Source organism: Tasmannia lanceolata, unplaced genomic scaffold (genome assembly GCF_043159265.1).
Source record: "Tasmannia lanceolata isolate RefF3 unplaced genomic scaffold, GAP_Taslan_0.1 ptg000018l, whole genome shotgun sequence".
Taxonomy (NCBI): domain Eukaryota; kingdom Viridiplantae; phylum Streptophyta; class Magnoliopsida; order Canellales; family Winteraceae; genus Tasmannia; species Tasmannia lanceolata.
The window spans coordinates 70,670,670-70,686,579 of record NW_027518695.1 but is presented as its reverse complement, the minus strand read 5'-3'; the positions used below and the strand labels follow the sequence as shown (position 1 = coordinate 70,686,579).

Sequence of the window (15,910 nt, the reverse complement as noted above, 5' to 3'; positions counted from 1 at the left end):
TTCCCATTTGTACTACTTATTTTGTAAATGAACATTGTATTTGTTTTCTGGCAATTAATGGACTTCGAATTTGATTAGTTTTGAAGAATGACATTTATTTGGCTCATAAATTCACTAGATTGGATTACCTAAGGAAGAAAATAGGGCAAATTTATAAATTTTACCTGAATTTCGGGGTGCAATTTCGGGTCCCACAAAGTAAATGAAATTTCAAGTGCCACCAAGTAAATAACTAAAATACCCTTTTGTTTTAAAAAATAATTCATTATACTTTGTTCCTTCACTGATGATGATTGTGACTTGGCCCTAATTGAGAGTCTTGAGACTGCCCATAGTATGCAATGATAGGGTCCACTTACATGATATTGGCACGATCCACATAGTCCAATTAGTAAGCCCCCTCCAATCCAATGGCTACGATTGTTTGGACAGAAACATAACCCAAATCCACATGGGGTTGATTGGATGTACGGTAAATTTTTTCCAAAAACATTTTCGGGTGGCACCAACTAAGTAACTAACAAGTGAATGAAATCCGCGACATCCCCACGATGGGCCCACCCCTAGTAAATCCCAAAAACATAAGCTGAAAAACGCTGGCCTCATCCCACCAATAACATGAGATGTAAAATGGTAGACCCCACCCTATGCATGGGTTTGGGTGGAGATGATGGGCCCACCACATCAAAACATGAGATGTAGAATGGGGGGAAATTCTGGAAATTTTGGATGAAAATCCGAAAATTGACACGAAATTTGGATTTTTTGGACAAATCAACCCAAATTTCGGAAAAATAACTGAAATTTCGGTCGAAATGGTCGAAATTTCGACTGAAATTTTTTACCTTTAAAATGTAATTAAAACGCGAAATTTCAACCGACACCAAAAGGTCCCACTTCATTATTTCGACCGAAATTTCAGAATTTCGGTCGAAATTTTGGAAATTTACCTGACCGAAACCGGTTCCGAAACTGAAATTTTAAACCATGGTCAGAAGTATTTAATTACTTTTATAGACGATTTTTCAAGATATTGTCATATTTATCTGTTAAAATCAAAAGATGAAGCTTTTGATAAATTTAAAATTTTCAAAAATCGTGTTGAAAATTAATTGAACTTGAAAATTAAGAGATTTAGGAGTGATAAAGGAGGAGAATACACTATGACAGAGTTCAATAAATTCTATGCCTCTCAGGGCATAATACTTAAAACTACTGCTCCTTACTCGCCTCAATCTAATGGCATAGCTGAACGTAAGAACATGATGTTAATAGAAATGTTAAACTCTATGTTATTGACAGCTGACATGCCTACTTATTATTGGGGAGAAGCAGCTTTGACTGCCAATCACATCCTGAATAGAGTGCTTCAAGATTGTTAGGTCAAGCAAGAGTGCTTGAAGCATTACACCCTAGGTATCTAGTTTGGAATACTAAGTTTGTTGCCTCCATCCCCTATATATAGAGATACACTAGGGTTAATAACTGGTTAATGGACTCTAGCCCATGTAGGCCCACTACACCGGTCTATTATCTTATTGGGCTTATATTAGAACATATATGGGTTATTTTATATACCCAACATAACAAACACAAATTGATTAGTGTTTTATGGACTAATGAGTTGCCTTGAGTGTTGTGCTATAGACAGGCTATTCACAGGTATCATGCTAGCACAGGTAATATACGATGGCCTATGCTTGAGGATAAACCAAACACAAGTCAAATGAGCTTGAACAAATATGATTCATCATGCTTGGAGGTACAACCAAGGGGAAGCTCTATCTCAACCATCTCAAGCATGAAGATCCAACGAAAAGATCATTGAAGGCCAAAGTTGAGGATCAACATGCACAAAGTACAAAGGAGCTTGAATATATTGGTGACATCATATCACAAGTGAAGATCTTGAGGAATAGAAGATGTCAAGTAAAGAGCTCAAATATGAAGATCCCAAAGGCAAGCCATGCATTGAATGAAATATCAAGAAATCGCTAGAACAAGAGTCATTCAAGGAAGTGTTCAAAATGGTAGAATATATTCCTCTCTCTCTTGGATTTATTCTTGGTCAAGGCAAACTCAAAACTAACCCAAAATATTTTCAAAATTGGACCCAATACCAAGGCCCAAAAGCCCTAAGATTCAAACATGGAAAAACAAGTTTTCAAAACAGGGCCGATCGACCAAGGCAACATGGGTGACCGCGGGATGGATGTTGGAACTCTAGCATCTACCCGATGAAAGTGGACCGGTCGACCGAGGCTACCCCGGGCGACCGTGGATGGCTCCTGGAAATTTTGGAGCCATCCAGAAAGGACTTGGCAGGCAACTGCCCCTGTCTGGAAAAGTAGCCATTGGGGCTTGCGCGACTTGATTTTTCTTGACCCGTTTATTACGGTTTTGCCCTCAAACGGTCATATTTTCACTTGGGCTATATATACCCTATCCTTGATCTTCTAAACAACCTTTTTGGAAAGATTGAAAATCTACCTTGAGCTCAAACTTTCAAAATCTCTCTCAAATCCTCACCGGTGCCTTGATCTTGAGTAAACCCTTTTAAGATTGGATTAGGCTATACATGTAATCTTTCTTGAGAGAGCTATTAGTGCCACAATTTGTAATCCAACCTACAAAGAGGCTAAATCTTAGTTCTTCTTCTATCAATCATTGTAACGCGGGAGGGCGTAGTAATTAAAACCCTCGGAAGATTTGTAAGGAGCCTTGGAGCCCGGCATTGTGTGCGCTTCAAATAATGGATAACCTCAAGTACGACCTTGACAAGAGTGGACGTAGGCCTTGGGTTTGAAGGCCGAACCACTTAAAATCTTGGTGTTCATCTCTCTTTTGGTACACGCCTTTCTCTCTCTCTCTCTCTCTCTCTTTTGTTATTTTGATTGTGATATCTTTACTTGAGTGAGATTAGCAAATAACCTTTCTTGGATATTTGTTGATTTGCTAATTTGGTTCCTTCTCTAATTAATCAAGTATTAGAAACTAAAGCTAGGTCTTGAAATCAATCTATAATCACTATTAATACAACTTGATTAATTGGAGCATTTTAATCTTTGGTGAATTGGCAAAGAATTTCAAAAAGGGAAATTATTTTTATAAGTCAACCAATTCAGCCCTCTCTTGGTTGCCTAACCCATGAAATTCACATTCAAATGAACAATACTTGGGAGCTAACGGAGCTTCTAAATGTGCAAAAGACTGTTGGTGTGAAATGGGTATACAAGACGAAGTTGAATGCAAGTGGTGAAGTTAAAAAGTATAAAGCTCGCTTAGTAGTAAAATGCTACAAGCAAAGGTATGGCATTGATTACAAAGAAGTGTTTGCTCCTATTGCTCGTCTTGAGACAATTCGTATGGTTCTAGCTTTGGTGGCACAAAATAGTTGGAAAGTTTATCAAATGGATATCAAATCAGCATTCTTGAATGGGTTTCTTGAAGAGAAACTGTATGTTGATCAACCTCCCGGTTACATGAAGAAAGGTGAAAAAAGCAAAGTGTGCCGATTGAAGAAAGCTTTATATAGCTTGAAGCAAGCACTAGGGCTGCAAATGAACCGAGCCGGCTCGCGAACATGTTTGGGTTCGGCTCGTTAAAAGCTCGGCTCGGGCTCGTTCGTTTACTAAACGAGCCGAACCCGAGCCCAAAAATTAGGCTCGCCAAAATAAACGAGCCGAATTTGAGCTTTGTTAGTTCGGCTCGGAAAAGCTCGTGAGCTTTTTAGGCTCGGTTCATAAACGAGCCGAGCTGGGTCGAGCTTTAAAGCTTGGATTATGTTTGTTTTTTATATATAAAAGAAAAGAATGTGGGTTGTTTATTACAAATGAAGGTTTGGCCTAGTGGTTAAGGCACTGGATTTAGAGAATTAGAGGGGTCTTGGGTTCAAATCCCACAAATGTATGTTTTTTTCATTCTTGAGACGAGCCGAGCCGAGCTTAAGCTCAGTTCGTTCCACTTAACAAGCCGAGCTGAGCCCGAGACGAGCTTTCTCGAATATTTCACGAGCCGAGCTGAACACGAGCCTTCTTAAAAACTAAACAAGCCGAGCTCGAACACCCCAAAGCTCGGCTCGGCTCATTTGCAGCCCCAGCAAGCACCAAGGGCATGGTATAGCCGCATTGATGGATATTTCTTGAACAACGGTTTTAAAATGTGTCCTTATGAACATACCATCTACATCAAAGAGAACACCCAAGGCGATTTCTTGGTTGTTTGCTTATATGTTGATGATTTGATTTTTCCCAGTAATTATTCAAGAATGTGTGAAGAATTCAAAAGAAATATGATGCAAGAATTTGAGATGACTGACATGGGTCTTCTCCATTTCTTTCTTGGTATTGAGGTCAACCAAAGAAATGATGGAATTTTTATTTCTCAAAAGAAGTATGCAAAAGATTACTAAAGAGGTTTAGAATGGAAGGTGCTACATATATTAGCACACCTATGGAAGTTGGCTTGGAATTTTGCAAGAATGAGGATGAGAAAGGAGTTGATGCAACTCTTTATAGAAGTCTTGTTGGTAGTCTCATGTACCTGACACTATAAGACCAGATCTTATGTTTGCGGTGAGTATGATTAGTAGATTTATGAAATCACCAAAAAAAAGTTATTGGGAAGCCGGTAAAAGAATCTTAAGGTATGTAAGTGGAACCATTGATCATGGGAAACATTATAGAAGAGTTAAATATTCAAGTTCTGTTGGTTATTGTGATAGTGATTGGGGCGGAAGTATTAATAATAGCAAGAGTACTTCTGGCTATGTTTTTAACATTGGTTCGGGTGCAATTTCATGGGCATCAAAGAAACAATCGGTTGTTGCTCTTTCTACGGCGGAAAGCGGAGTACATTTCATTATCTTCAGCGGGTTGGCAAGCTCTTTGGCTACGACAGGTGTTAGAAGAACTCAATCATTCTCAAGAATGTGGTAAAAGTTTATTTTGTGATAATAGTTCGGTGATTTCACTCACAAAGAATCCGGTTTTTCATGGCAAAAGCAAGCACATAAGGATCAAGTATACGTGACTTGGTAAATGATGGAGTTGTCAACGTTCGTTTTTCAAAACTCAAGATCAAGTTGCGGATATTTTTACAAAAGCTTTGAAGACCGATACATTTATCAAGATAAAGACAAAACTCGGTATGGTAGTGGTCTAGCTTAAGGGAGGCTGTTGGAAATCTAAGCTTGAACACTAGATCTTGACCATCTATCAACTTGACTCTTGAACTTCCTTGGAACTTTGTTTCTCATTTACTTCTACATTGGAAGCTTGGAAGATAGACTTGACCACATTGGAAATCTACTTTGAGGGATTTAATGGCGTAGGGACTTAGTTTTCTTGTTTTGGAATTGAGTAATGCTTTTACTTCTCATGTGTTAGTGTGTTAGTGGTGCTTAGGAAATCTAAGTATAATTAAGAAAAGTTAATCTCGGATTTGGAATGTAGGCTATATTTTGGGCCATGTTTCTTCTTCATATGTAAGCCATTTCAATGAAATTTGAAGGGGATTGAGTAGTATAACAACTTGGGCTACTTTCTTTGTGTGTTTGGCATCAAGAAAACAATCTTCTTCTCTTGAAACTCATCTTCTCCCTCCAACCTAGTTGGTTTCATTCCAACACGCTATTGGTTCTTGGTTTTGACCCCAATAGCGGACATAAGAGAAGTCATACAAATTGAAAGACACAATTCGGAATGGAACATGACATGTATCGGTTCATTGGGAAAAACACCTTGGTATCTCATTCCCTTTGCGGTAATGTCGGAGATTTGGTTGGAGATTTGATATCTCATTCCCTTTTTGATAGCTTGGAAGATCATATTCAGCGTGGGAAATTAGGCTCGGCAAGTCAATGATTTCTGGGGCTACTCTACATATTTCATTTTAAGGAATTGGAAATGATCATGGTGGATTCCATTCCAAAGGAAAAGAGGATAGCGATTTTGAGCCGCCCTCCACCTAATGTTTTTATGGTCAATGTCAACGTTTGTTTCCTTGGCAACCCCGGCAAAGCGGGAATCGGAGGAGTTTTTACAGATAGATATGGCCCCATCATCCACGCCTTCTCTAGACAAGTTGGAACAAAGGACTCTAAAGAAGCGGAGGTTCGTGCTCGTCATGTCAGCATGTGCTTATTTAGGGATCAAATGGAAGACAAGTTGGAAATAGAAGGGGATTCATCATTTGTCATTTCTCGGGTTCAAGGCAATAGCATTGGTCCATGGAGACTAGCTAAGTTTTTGGATGAGATTAGTTCTATTAACGATAGATTCCTCTCTTTTGTTCATGTTCCTAGGAGTGCAAATGCTTTAGCGGGCGCCTTGCTAAATCTAGACCATTGAGGCACTCCTTTAACTCTGGGCTTCTCTTCATTGATGTGAATCTGTAATTTCTTTTTTTTTTGCCCTCAATATAGTTATCTTTTCTTTTTAACAGAATGGGCATTCGATAAAGTAGAGAATCTAAATTCACATGAGCTCTCCATGGAACCTGATCTACGCATATTCATCTTCTCACGACAAACAAAACCTCACTTTTTGCACTTTTTTCTTTTTCCTGGGGAAATTCAGGAAGTATCTTTTTTAACTAACCGGGCCAAAATGAATAAATGACTATATCAGTATAGCCAAGAGGCTTCACAAATATACTAGAGAGACAGAGAGTGAGCTGGTCCTGCATTTGAGCCTCTCTTTTTTCTCCTCCTTTGTTTTAGATAATGAATCATCCAAGGAAACAACAATTCAGCAGAGAACGGTTTGAAAAAATAACCAAATAACCCAACCACAGATTTGTCCTCACTTATCCAAATACAAGTGGCTATAGTTCCACTCCAGCCCTCTGCGCATGAGATATTACTTCTACTCTTCTTCCCAAGTATTATCCGATATGAGAGGATGACGCTGAAATGGCTTCTGGTACATATATAATGTGTCGCTGTTTATTACTAAATTGTCTATGTTTTATCATGTGATGGTGTGGACCTTGATAGGTAGACCTTTGGTGAAGTGGGGGAATGGGAATGCAATTGCGTGGTCGGGCTCGTCTGATTCCCAACGATAATTCAATACTAGGTGGTGAAGGAAAACTGCCATCTCCAGCTTGGCGAGCTCCAATCCAGCGCAAAGTCGTGGACCACCGCCAAACGGCATGAAGTTGCTAGTCCCCGTTGTCGTTGCATTGGAAGAACCCGTCTGCACGGTACACAAGGGGAAAAAAAATAGGTATGAAATTGGATCTCTAAATCAAGTTGATATATCCCAAAAGAAATTTCCATCATTTATTTGGGTCTGAAATCACTCATTGGAGTCGAGTTGAGTCGACTCAACCCGATTTTGAGTCAAGTCGAGTTTTCATTTGGATAAAGTATAATCAGAATACTACGAGTCTTTATATTGTTGAAAATAACATGGAAATGGAATTGATCATTTGCTTACTAGAATCCAACTTGGTGTAACTCAAACTCAAATTTGGTATTACTCGAACCCAAATTTTTTTACCATTGTAAAATTCAGAATGAGAATAAAATTGAAGAAATCATATTGCACGTGTCGATTTGACTAAAAATCCTTTGAAGAAATTAGATTGTTGATGAAGAAGGAAGAACGGCTGAGTCGTGCCACATGCTTAATATTCTGATTATACTTTTTCCAACATTTTGAACTATGATTAATACATGTAGAAATTGTTTTAATCAATCAAGAAAGAAAGAGGGTCTTCAAACCAAAACTAGCCAAAGTGAGTCTAGAACCCAAAATTCACAACCAATACACCGAGTTGACACCATGTTCAACCTGTCGAAGTTGAATCGGACTCATTCCAAGTTGAGTCAATGAGTTTTCAAAAGTGTTCCCATTCAGATTTTTCACAAAGGTACAGACAAATCGGAATGAAACACAAGCATATGAAGACATGTTTATGTCCGGGTTGTCCCAAACAGCCCTCGTTGTATTGTCGTGTGGACCCAAATGCGGATATAAATGTAAGAGGGAAATGATGAATGCACGTGCAATCATGTTGCTCCCAATCCCATCAGGCCATCACCTTCAAGTTCTCCAAATTAAGTCTCGACTAGAACGGTACGGAGTTAGGGTACTTAACGGATTCTCAAAAGGCCGTTGTAAGATGTACATGAACATCGCCATCGTACACTAATAGTACGACGGGACCACATGGTAAAAGCCACTCTATAGACGGTCTGGATTAAAACAATTTTGTACGTAAAACAGATAGAGAAATATTATCAGCACGACTGTAGTTTGGTGATCGCACTCCTCACTTTATTAAAAGTATGGTATGGCCCGCGCCATATGATGATCCAAACCGTCCATTAGATGAGCCACAGCCTAAAGCCCCAAAAATTATTTCTATAGGTTGATCAACCTATGGAAATGATTTTTGGGGCACAACTTATTTAGGCTGTGGCCCATCCAATGGAAGGTTTGGATCATCCTATGGAGCGGGTTATACCATACTTCTAATAAAGTGAGGAGTGCGATCATCACAGTAGTGCTGATATCATTTCGCAAAATAATTGACAGTGTCTACTACTATTTTTGTTTCTCTCCTTACAACCAAAAAAAGAAAGAAAAAAGAAACGTTTTTTCTTGAAAATAAACAATGAGGAGTAACAAAACGTTTTTTTTTTTTAATCTGACCTTCCATCTCCACGGATTGAACTCTTGAGGATGGTGGTAGAGAGAAGGATCCAAATGCACTGCTGCAAAGTCCGGAATAACTTTCCACCCACGTGGAATGTCGTAACCTTGAAAGAAAATAAATAATTGAATTATAAGATATATGGGTCAGATTCCGACCGTACTCCGGCGAATTTCTAGCTAACTAGGATATGCAAAAAATGTACCTTCTCTTACCTTTGAACTGGACGTCCCGAAGAGCCCTCCTGTGAACAAATCTAACGACGTTTGCGAGTCTTAGAGTCTCGTTAATTACCTATAGAGAGAGAGAGGCTATTATGAGTTTTAAATCAAAGAAGAGGGATTTCTTATTCCTAACAAAAGCTAATTATTCATCTTATATTTCTTCATTCCACATTTTAAGTAGGAGGTTTTTTTTTTGGGTAGAGAGCTTACACATTGGGTGAACTCCATTTGCTTGTAGTCTTCCCAGCTGAGTCCAAACTCTCCTAACTGCTTTTTTCTTCTAGCAATTTCAAGGTGCTCCTCCTGAAAACATTTAAAAGAGATCTCTAAACTTGAAATCCATAGCTCCTTTTATTTAAAACATTTCCAATCAAAATCTCTTGGAACATAAGAAAAATTCAAAGTAATTTGATGGTTAGGCACAAGCATAAGATAGCTAATAATGAAGTAATTAAACAAGTGTGTGTTTTTACCCGCAATTGGTGAACTGCCTTGGGACAACATTCCAGGAAGTACACAGAGAAAGCTATTGCCACTGATGAGGTTTCATGGCCGGCGAAGAGCATGCTCAGTATCAGATCTAGAATCTGTTCCGTTGAAAGATTGGTTTGCTTCGAAACCCAACCGAGAAGATCATCTTCCTCTATTTTCTTGCATTCATCATATGTGCTAGACCGTCTCTCTTCCATTTTCTGCCCGATGAATTTAAGGATGCACGACCTTGACTATAGTAACAAAGAAAAATGAGTACACCCATGATTTCGTCAAGAATTTCCAAAATCAGCTCTTATTATTATTATTTGGATGAGTACACCCATGATTTCATCAAGAATTTCCCCACCCCATTAAGGGCAATTATTATTATTATTTATTACGTGCCTAATTGGCTGTAACGGAAATAAACGAAAATAAAATAGAAATGAGAGGGAAAGAGGCTGATTTCATCCAAATCAGCTGTTATTATTATTATTTGTTACGTGCCTAATTACAACACACACCATAAACAGGTACATACCATTATTATTATTAGGGTGATGATATTTTCACCCTGCAGTACGCATACGCCCCCCTTATAACTTGATTTGATGTCAAAAAGCGTTAAAGTTGCCCATTGTTCCCTTCAAATCACGTTAGGCACATGGGTTAATGCAGGGGTGAAAATATCATCTCCCTTATATTATTATCAAATGTGTTTCTTATTTTCCCTTTTTTGGGGAACGGTTTAATGATCTTTTACTACGAAACTTATAAAGGTGCAATATCATCTCCCTTATTATTATTATCAAATGTGTCTTCTTATTTTCCCTTTTGGGAACCGTGTTACGTAACTGCCCTAAATTATATAGTGGATGGCCGTGCATGCATGTGCAGCCCAAACAACAGTGGGGCCCACATCATTTGGGTTATCCAAACCGTTTGGGCCATGACGTAGAGAGGGTGTGCCCCAAATAAATCTTCTCCATAAGATGTTCCTAACCCTCCCATTTGTAGAAGGTTAGATCAGCTGAGGGAGAAGATTTATTTTGGGGACACCCTACGTAATAATGGTCCAACAAATGAATGGTTTGGATCATCCAAATTAAGTGTGTCTCGCTGTTTTTTAGGACTCCCGGTGCATGCATGTCTCTCCACCATAGAGTTTCTCACCACTTCAATTCCCTCCTCACATCACTCTCTCAAGATTTGTCAGATGATTTGGAAAATCTTGGTGATTTAGACAATTAAACAAGCGAAATCATTCATTTGTGAGACGATTTGTCAATTCATCAGAGGGAAAAAAGGAAAAAAAAGGAAGAACAGACAAGGGATAAGACTTTCCCAGTACCTGCAAGGCCTTCTTATACGCAGTTCCAGGCAAATTCAGAGGGGCAGAAATCATTCCCTTCATGAAGGTGACATATTCTCTCTTCAACTGCTCTGTTTCAGCCTTCCCAGGATCCAAGTTCAAGATATATTTCGCCATCAAATTGAAAGTAAACTGCATATATATAGTTTCTTTTAGCATATAAATCTTCAAAATTTTCCCTTCATGGATCAGTTTAATTTGTTTTACCTTCTTTGCTTCTTCTTGAGTAGAAATAGTAGAATCATCTTCCCAAGAGTTTAGAACCAGCAAAATATGCCTCTCTACCTCTCTCAGCATTTGCTTCCTAAGCCTGGCATGGCTCATGAAGTTTAGAGATATCGTTCTCATTTCTCTATGCATGTTTCCAACCACAACCAGCATCGACCATTCCCCCAAAATCTGCCTCACATTTCTCGGATAACTACACTCGAACAATCGCCCCTCGTTATGTAGTATGAAGCGATTTAGCTCCGGGTCTGCCGAAACAATCGTTGGCTCTCCGAACAAATTCGAGCTGTAGATCTTCCCAAACCTGCAAATTCATTGAAAATTGAACTCGTATGAAGAAATCAAAACTTGGGTTTTGTCTAAAATGTTCCTAACTAGTGTTTCATTCTTGAGTTTATGGGATTACCTTGATATGTGTTGTTCCATGAATTCTCCCATGGAAGTAGCCAAATGAGGCTTCAGATAAGCGATGGTTTCACCGATAAAAGGCCAACCGATGTTCCCTGGTGGGATTTTGAGAGGCTTTCTCTGTTTTTTGCTGGAATTCCATATTAGAAACATGGCTAAAATTGTTGGAGGAAGAAAGAAAAGAAGCACTACTACTGCAGACATGAATGCTGAGTCCCTCTTTCTCCTATCTATTATTTTCCTGGCAGGCTCTTTCCCTCTCTAGTTAAACCACAAAACAACAAGAGATATATATATAATCTAACTTCTTTCTACTTATATATAAAGGCAAAATAATGGATTAATGTCTTCCACCCTTGGCAAAAAATTCCATCTATATCCCAGTTGTATTATGCCAATTCTCTTCAATAAGATGTTATGATATTACCTACTTTCTTTAGGGTAAAATCGTAATCTACATCTACATATATAATGGCAAAATCTTGGGTTATTTTCTTCCACCCTTTGCCAAAACTTCCATCTATATCACAGTTGTATTATGCCTATTCTCTTGAATAAGACATTATGATATTACCTACTTTCTTTAGGGTAAAATCGTAATCTACATACGAAACGTACTGACACAGGGTACCTGTCTATGACAATTACGAAAAAAAGTACCAAGAAGAGGTAAACACATATGACAATGACGAAAGAACTACTTGATATTACTCATGCTAGACACTTGCAAAATATTGACGGATTCCGGGCACCTTAAGAGGAACAACAATTATGGAAACCTCTATCGATTGGAGGGCTAGGATCAACCTATGGAAATGATTTTATGGGCACAGCCGATTGATGTTGTGTTCCATCACATGGACAGTTTGGATCAACCTATAACCCTCTATAGATCGGAGGGTTCGGATCAACCTATGAAAATTATTTTTGGGGCACAACCTATGTAGGCAGTGGCCCATCTAATGGACGGTTTGGATCATCCAAAGGTACGGGCCATACCGTACATTTTAATAAAGTGAGGAGTGCGATCATCAAAATACCGTGAGTAGTGCCATTACAAAATATGGTAGTGAGGACATTAGCATTATATATAATTTGAAACCATCGTTGTTACTTGGATGTTCCCACACGGGTCGGGGTCAACCCGAACCTAACGGGTTCAACCTGAATTTGGGTTGGGTCGGGTTAAGGTTTTTTTACAAATCTGGGTTGGGTTGGGTTGGGTTGGGAAGAATCACCCGAATTGGAAATCAAGTCGGGTCGGGTTGAGCTGTCGGGCAACCCGACCCGAAACCCGAATTCGGGTTCCATCTGAAGAAGTTCTGTATGTGTTTTTCTTTTTCAACATTGAAATAGTCTCCACAATCCACAATAGATGGTTTGGATAATCCTATGGTGCGGGCCATACCGTACTTTAATAAAGTGAGGAGTGTGATCATCAAGATATAGTAGTGCGGATAACATTTCCCTTTGTTAATTATTAGTCCCTGTTTGGTTTGGATTATGAGAACCGATTGTGAGTTACAAACTTATTATTGGTGACTCACTGTTGCTTCTCAAAATCCAAAACAACCCGGCTAGAGTTGAGGTGGTCAACAATTGGTACCATATCTCAGTGACATAGATTCATTGACATAGATGCAATCCAATCTCTGCCAAAGGGGCAAAAATTGGTCAATGCATTGGCAATGAATGATATGTGAAACTCTACTTTTTGGCAAAACTAAGAAGGTATATTTTATAGTTTACATTTACTTTATTCTTAATTTGTCATCTTCATATTAACACATCATATAGTTATTTAGTGACTTGCAAATTTATGTCTCTCATACTTCTTCTTCTTTTCTTTTGAAAATTTTACTTATATTTATTTATACGCCAATACTTACATTTTCTCTTCGGTTTATTTCTTTTCTTTTATTTATATGCATCCATCTAAGAAATAAGCTCTCAACTTTATTGTAGGTTAATTAATATAAACTTCCTTTGTGAAGTCTTCTTAATCACATTGTCTTAGGGTTTACTTATGCTAAATGTTTGTACCAATTCACATACCAAATGGTCTTTATCATAAAAACTTTCATTTCTGCTTATGCCTATCTAAATGCATAGAGTTCACTTCTGTAGGTTTTACAGCTATTTTTAGGCCATTACTTAATTTGTGGTTATTCTTATGCGAAATGTATTGCACATGCAATGCATGTGCATTTTTACTAGTAATTTTCTAACGTCAAAGCTGTTAAAGATAGAAACATGAAAGACCGAAAATGAAATAAATATGAGAGATGTTGGAAATCTCGTGGGATAGAGCCCTATGAAAAATATTTATGCAAGAGAGAAAGGAGTCGACCAAGGATTTACCACCCAACCAAGGATTTACCACGCAAAATAGATTACGGCATTGATCCCAGCAATATGAGAGAGAGATATACTTGTTAGAATACATATTTCAAACTATGAAAGGAAATTGTGGGCCCACCCAAGCTAGTCTTTATCCCTTAAGCTTCTAGAAGTGATAGGGTCTATCCAAGTGTTTCAAAGAGCTGGACGAGTGAATATTTGTGTTGAGTCGGTTCTCTTGATTCGTGTGGAGAGTTTTTAGTTGATTTGTTTTGTCACCTAGCATTAGATACGCGTAAGAGTCATTTCCTTATCTATTGTTTATCTTTAAAGAGCATGTCCTACTTTATAGGAAGTTATAAGTTATCTAATAAAGTTACGTGATGTTAGGATTGTAAAGGAAGAAATGTGTGGGTTTTTGTGGTCGTAAAAACAAACATCTATATATAAATGTTCATCTTAGTTAATGAATTGAGAAATAAGAAAGGATTTGTGTTATTCCTCCTATTCTTTAGTTATGTATTTTTGTTCTTAAAATTCTACAAAGTGGTATCAGAGGAGAAGGTCTTGGGATTTTTTCATCATTGCAGAAAGGCCTGGGATGAATTCAAAAGAAAACTAATAAGGGTTCGGTAAGTTCGCAACATGGCAGGTAATACTAATTATTCAAATTTTCAGCAAAGTGTTCTTTTGTTTAAAGGTGCTAATTTTCAGTTTTGTTCTATTAAGATGAAGACCTTGTTTATGTCTTATGATTTATGGGATTTGATAGAAAATGGGTATGATAATGACCACGAAAGATTGACCACCGCACAAAAAAATAAATTGAAGGATAGCAAAAACAAGGATGCAAAAGCACTTTTCCTCATCCAACAAGCCATGGATGAACCGATATTTCCAAGGATTATGGTTGCAACTACACCAAAGGAAACATGAGATTTGTTCCAAGAAGAATATGAAGGTATTTCAAACAGATTGAATAGGGATGCAAAAAATCCACTAGAGCAAACACTTCAATCAAAAGTGGATTTGAAGAAAAGATCAGATGATGCAGATAAGGGTTTGCGAGGAGGAAAAGGCGGTGGACGTGGTGCATTCTGCAACATAGGTAGAGGAAGAGGCCAATTCAATAGTTATCAAAGAAATCAAAGTAGAGGTAACATGATTCTACTTCATTATCATATTCTTTTTGCAAAAGATTAAATCATGCTGATAAAGATAGTGTGAATCAAAATAGAAATTTACCACTATTTTTATTGCAAAAAATATGGTCATATTGAAAAAAACTATCATCAAAAGGCTTGGGAACAAGCAAACATTCATGAAGAAAAAAGTGATGAAAAAAAAAGATAACTTGTTTTTATCATGTCTTACTGCCAATTTTGAATTGAATAATGAAATATGGTATTTAGATAATGGATGTAGTAACCGCATGACCGGGAACAAGGATTATTTTTTAGAAATAGATGAAATTGTCAAACCACGAGAGGACGGGGGATAACATTCATGTTAAATCCCATGAAATTGGCCCCATCGTAGTTTCTACAATGATTGGAAAGAAACAAAATTCAAGATGGTATGTGTTACGTGCCCACTTGGAGGAAATAAAGTTGTTTAGATTTTGTTGCTTTTAGGATTTGCTTTCTTAGTTGTTTGTTATGGCTAGGATTCTTAGGGATAAGGGTTAACTAGATTAGTGGATTTTCTATAAATAAGATGTACGTAGTTTGTTTTAGAATGAAAAAACTTATTCCAAAACGTGTCTTGTGCACAAATGAGGATTAATCCTCCCCTCGAAGTGGGTCAAGAGGTTGATCTTCCCTCTAAGAAGATCAAATCCATTGCGAACCGAATCGGGTCCGTAACAAAGTGGTATCAAAGCCGTCAATCATGCGCCATGGTTGTGAGATTTGGGATTCCTTGCGTGAAGATTTTTGCAAGATTTTTTCAGAATTTATGGCAGAACAATGACAATTTTCGGAAGGCCTGATCAAAATTGGCACGCTGATCAAGGAAATGCGAGAAGAAAGAAAGCTAAATTTGAAAAATGCGCAAACTGATGTTGGTGAAGGTGATTTAGTTGAACACCCTTGATTTTGTCGACCCATTCGATCATTCCATCTCTCTCCGCAATGAAAAATCGTATTTATTTTCCTGTTTGACCACAAGATATTTTGAAGGTGGAGTTCACAGGATCACG

At 38.0% G+C, this 15,910-nt stretch overlaps 1 protein-coding gene across 1 annotated transcript; it reads right to left on the bottom strand.

Moving 5' to 3' along the window:
* Nucleotides 1–6,563: 6,563 nt before the first annotated feature.
* LOC143851240 (cholesterol 22-monohydroxylase CYP90B52-like) lies at nt 6,564–11,622 on the bottom strand. Its single transcript, XM_077360590.1, has 8 exons — nt 11,369–11,622; nt 10,942–11,266; nt 10,714–10,866; nt 9,362–9,613; nt 9,099–9,191; nt 8,880–8,958; nt 8,664–8,770; nt 6,564–7,199 (listed from the first exon to the last, which is right to left on the bottom strand). Exons 1-8 carry the CDS (start codon nt 11,572–11,574, stop codon nt 6,972–6,974), a joined length of 1,443 nt encoding a protein of 480 aa, XP_077216705.1. The 5' UTR covers nt 11,575–11,622; the 3' UTR covers nt 6,564–6,971.
* Between the last annotated feature and the right edge of the window lie 4,288 nt (nt 11,623–15,910).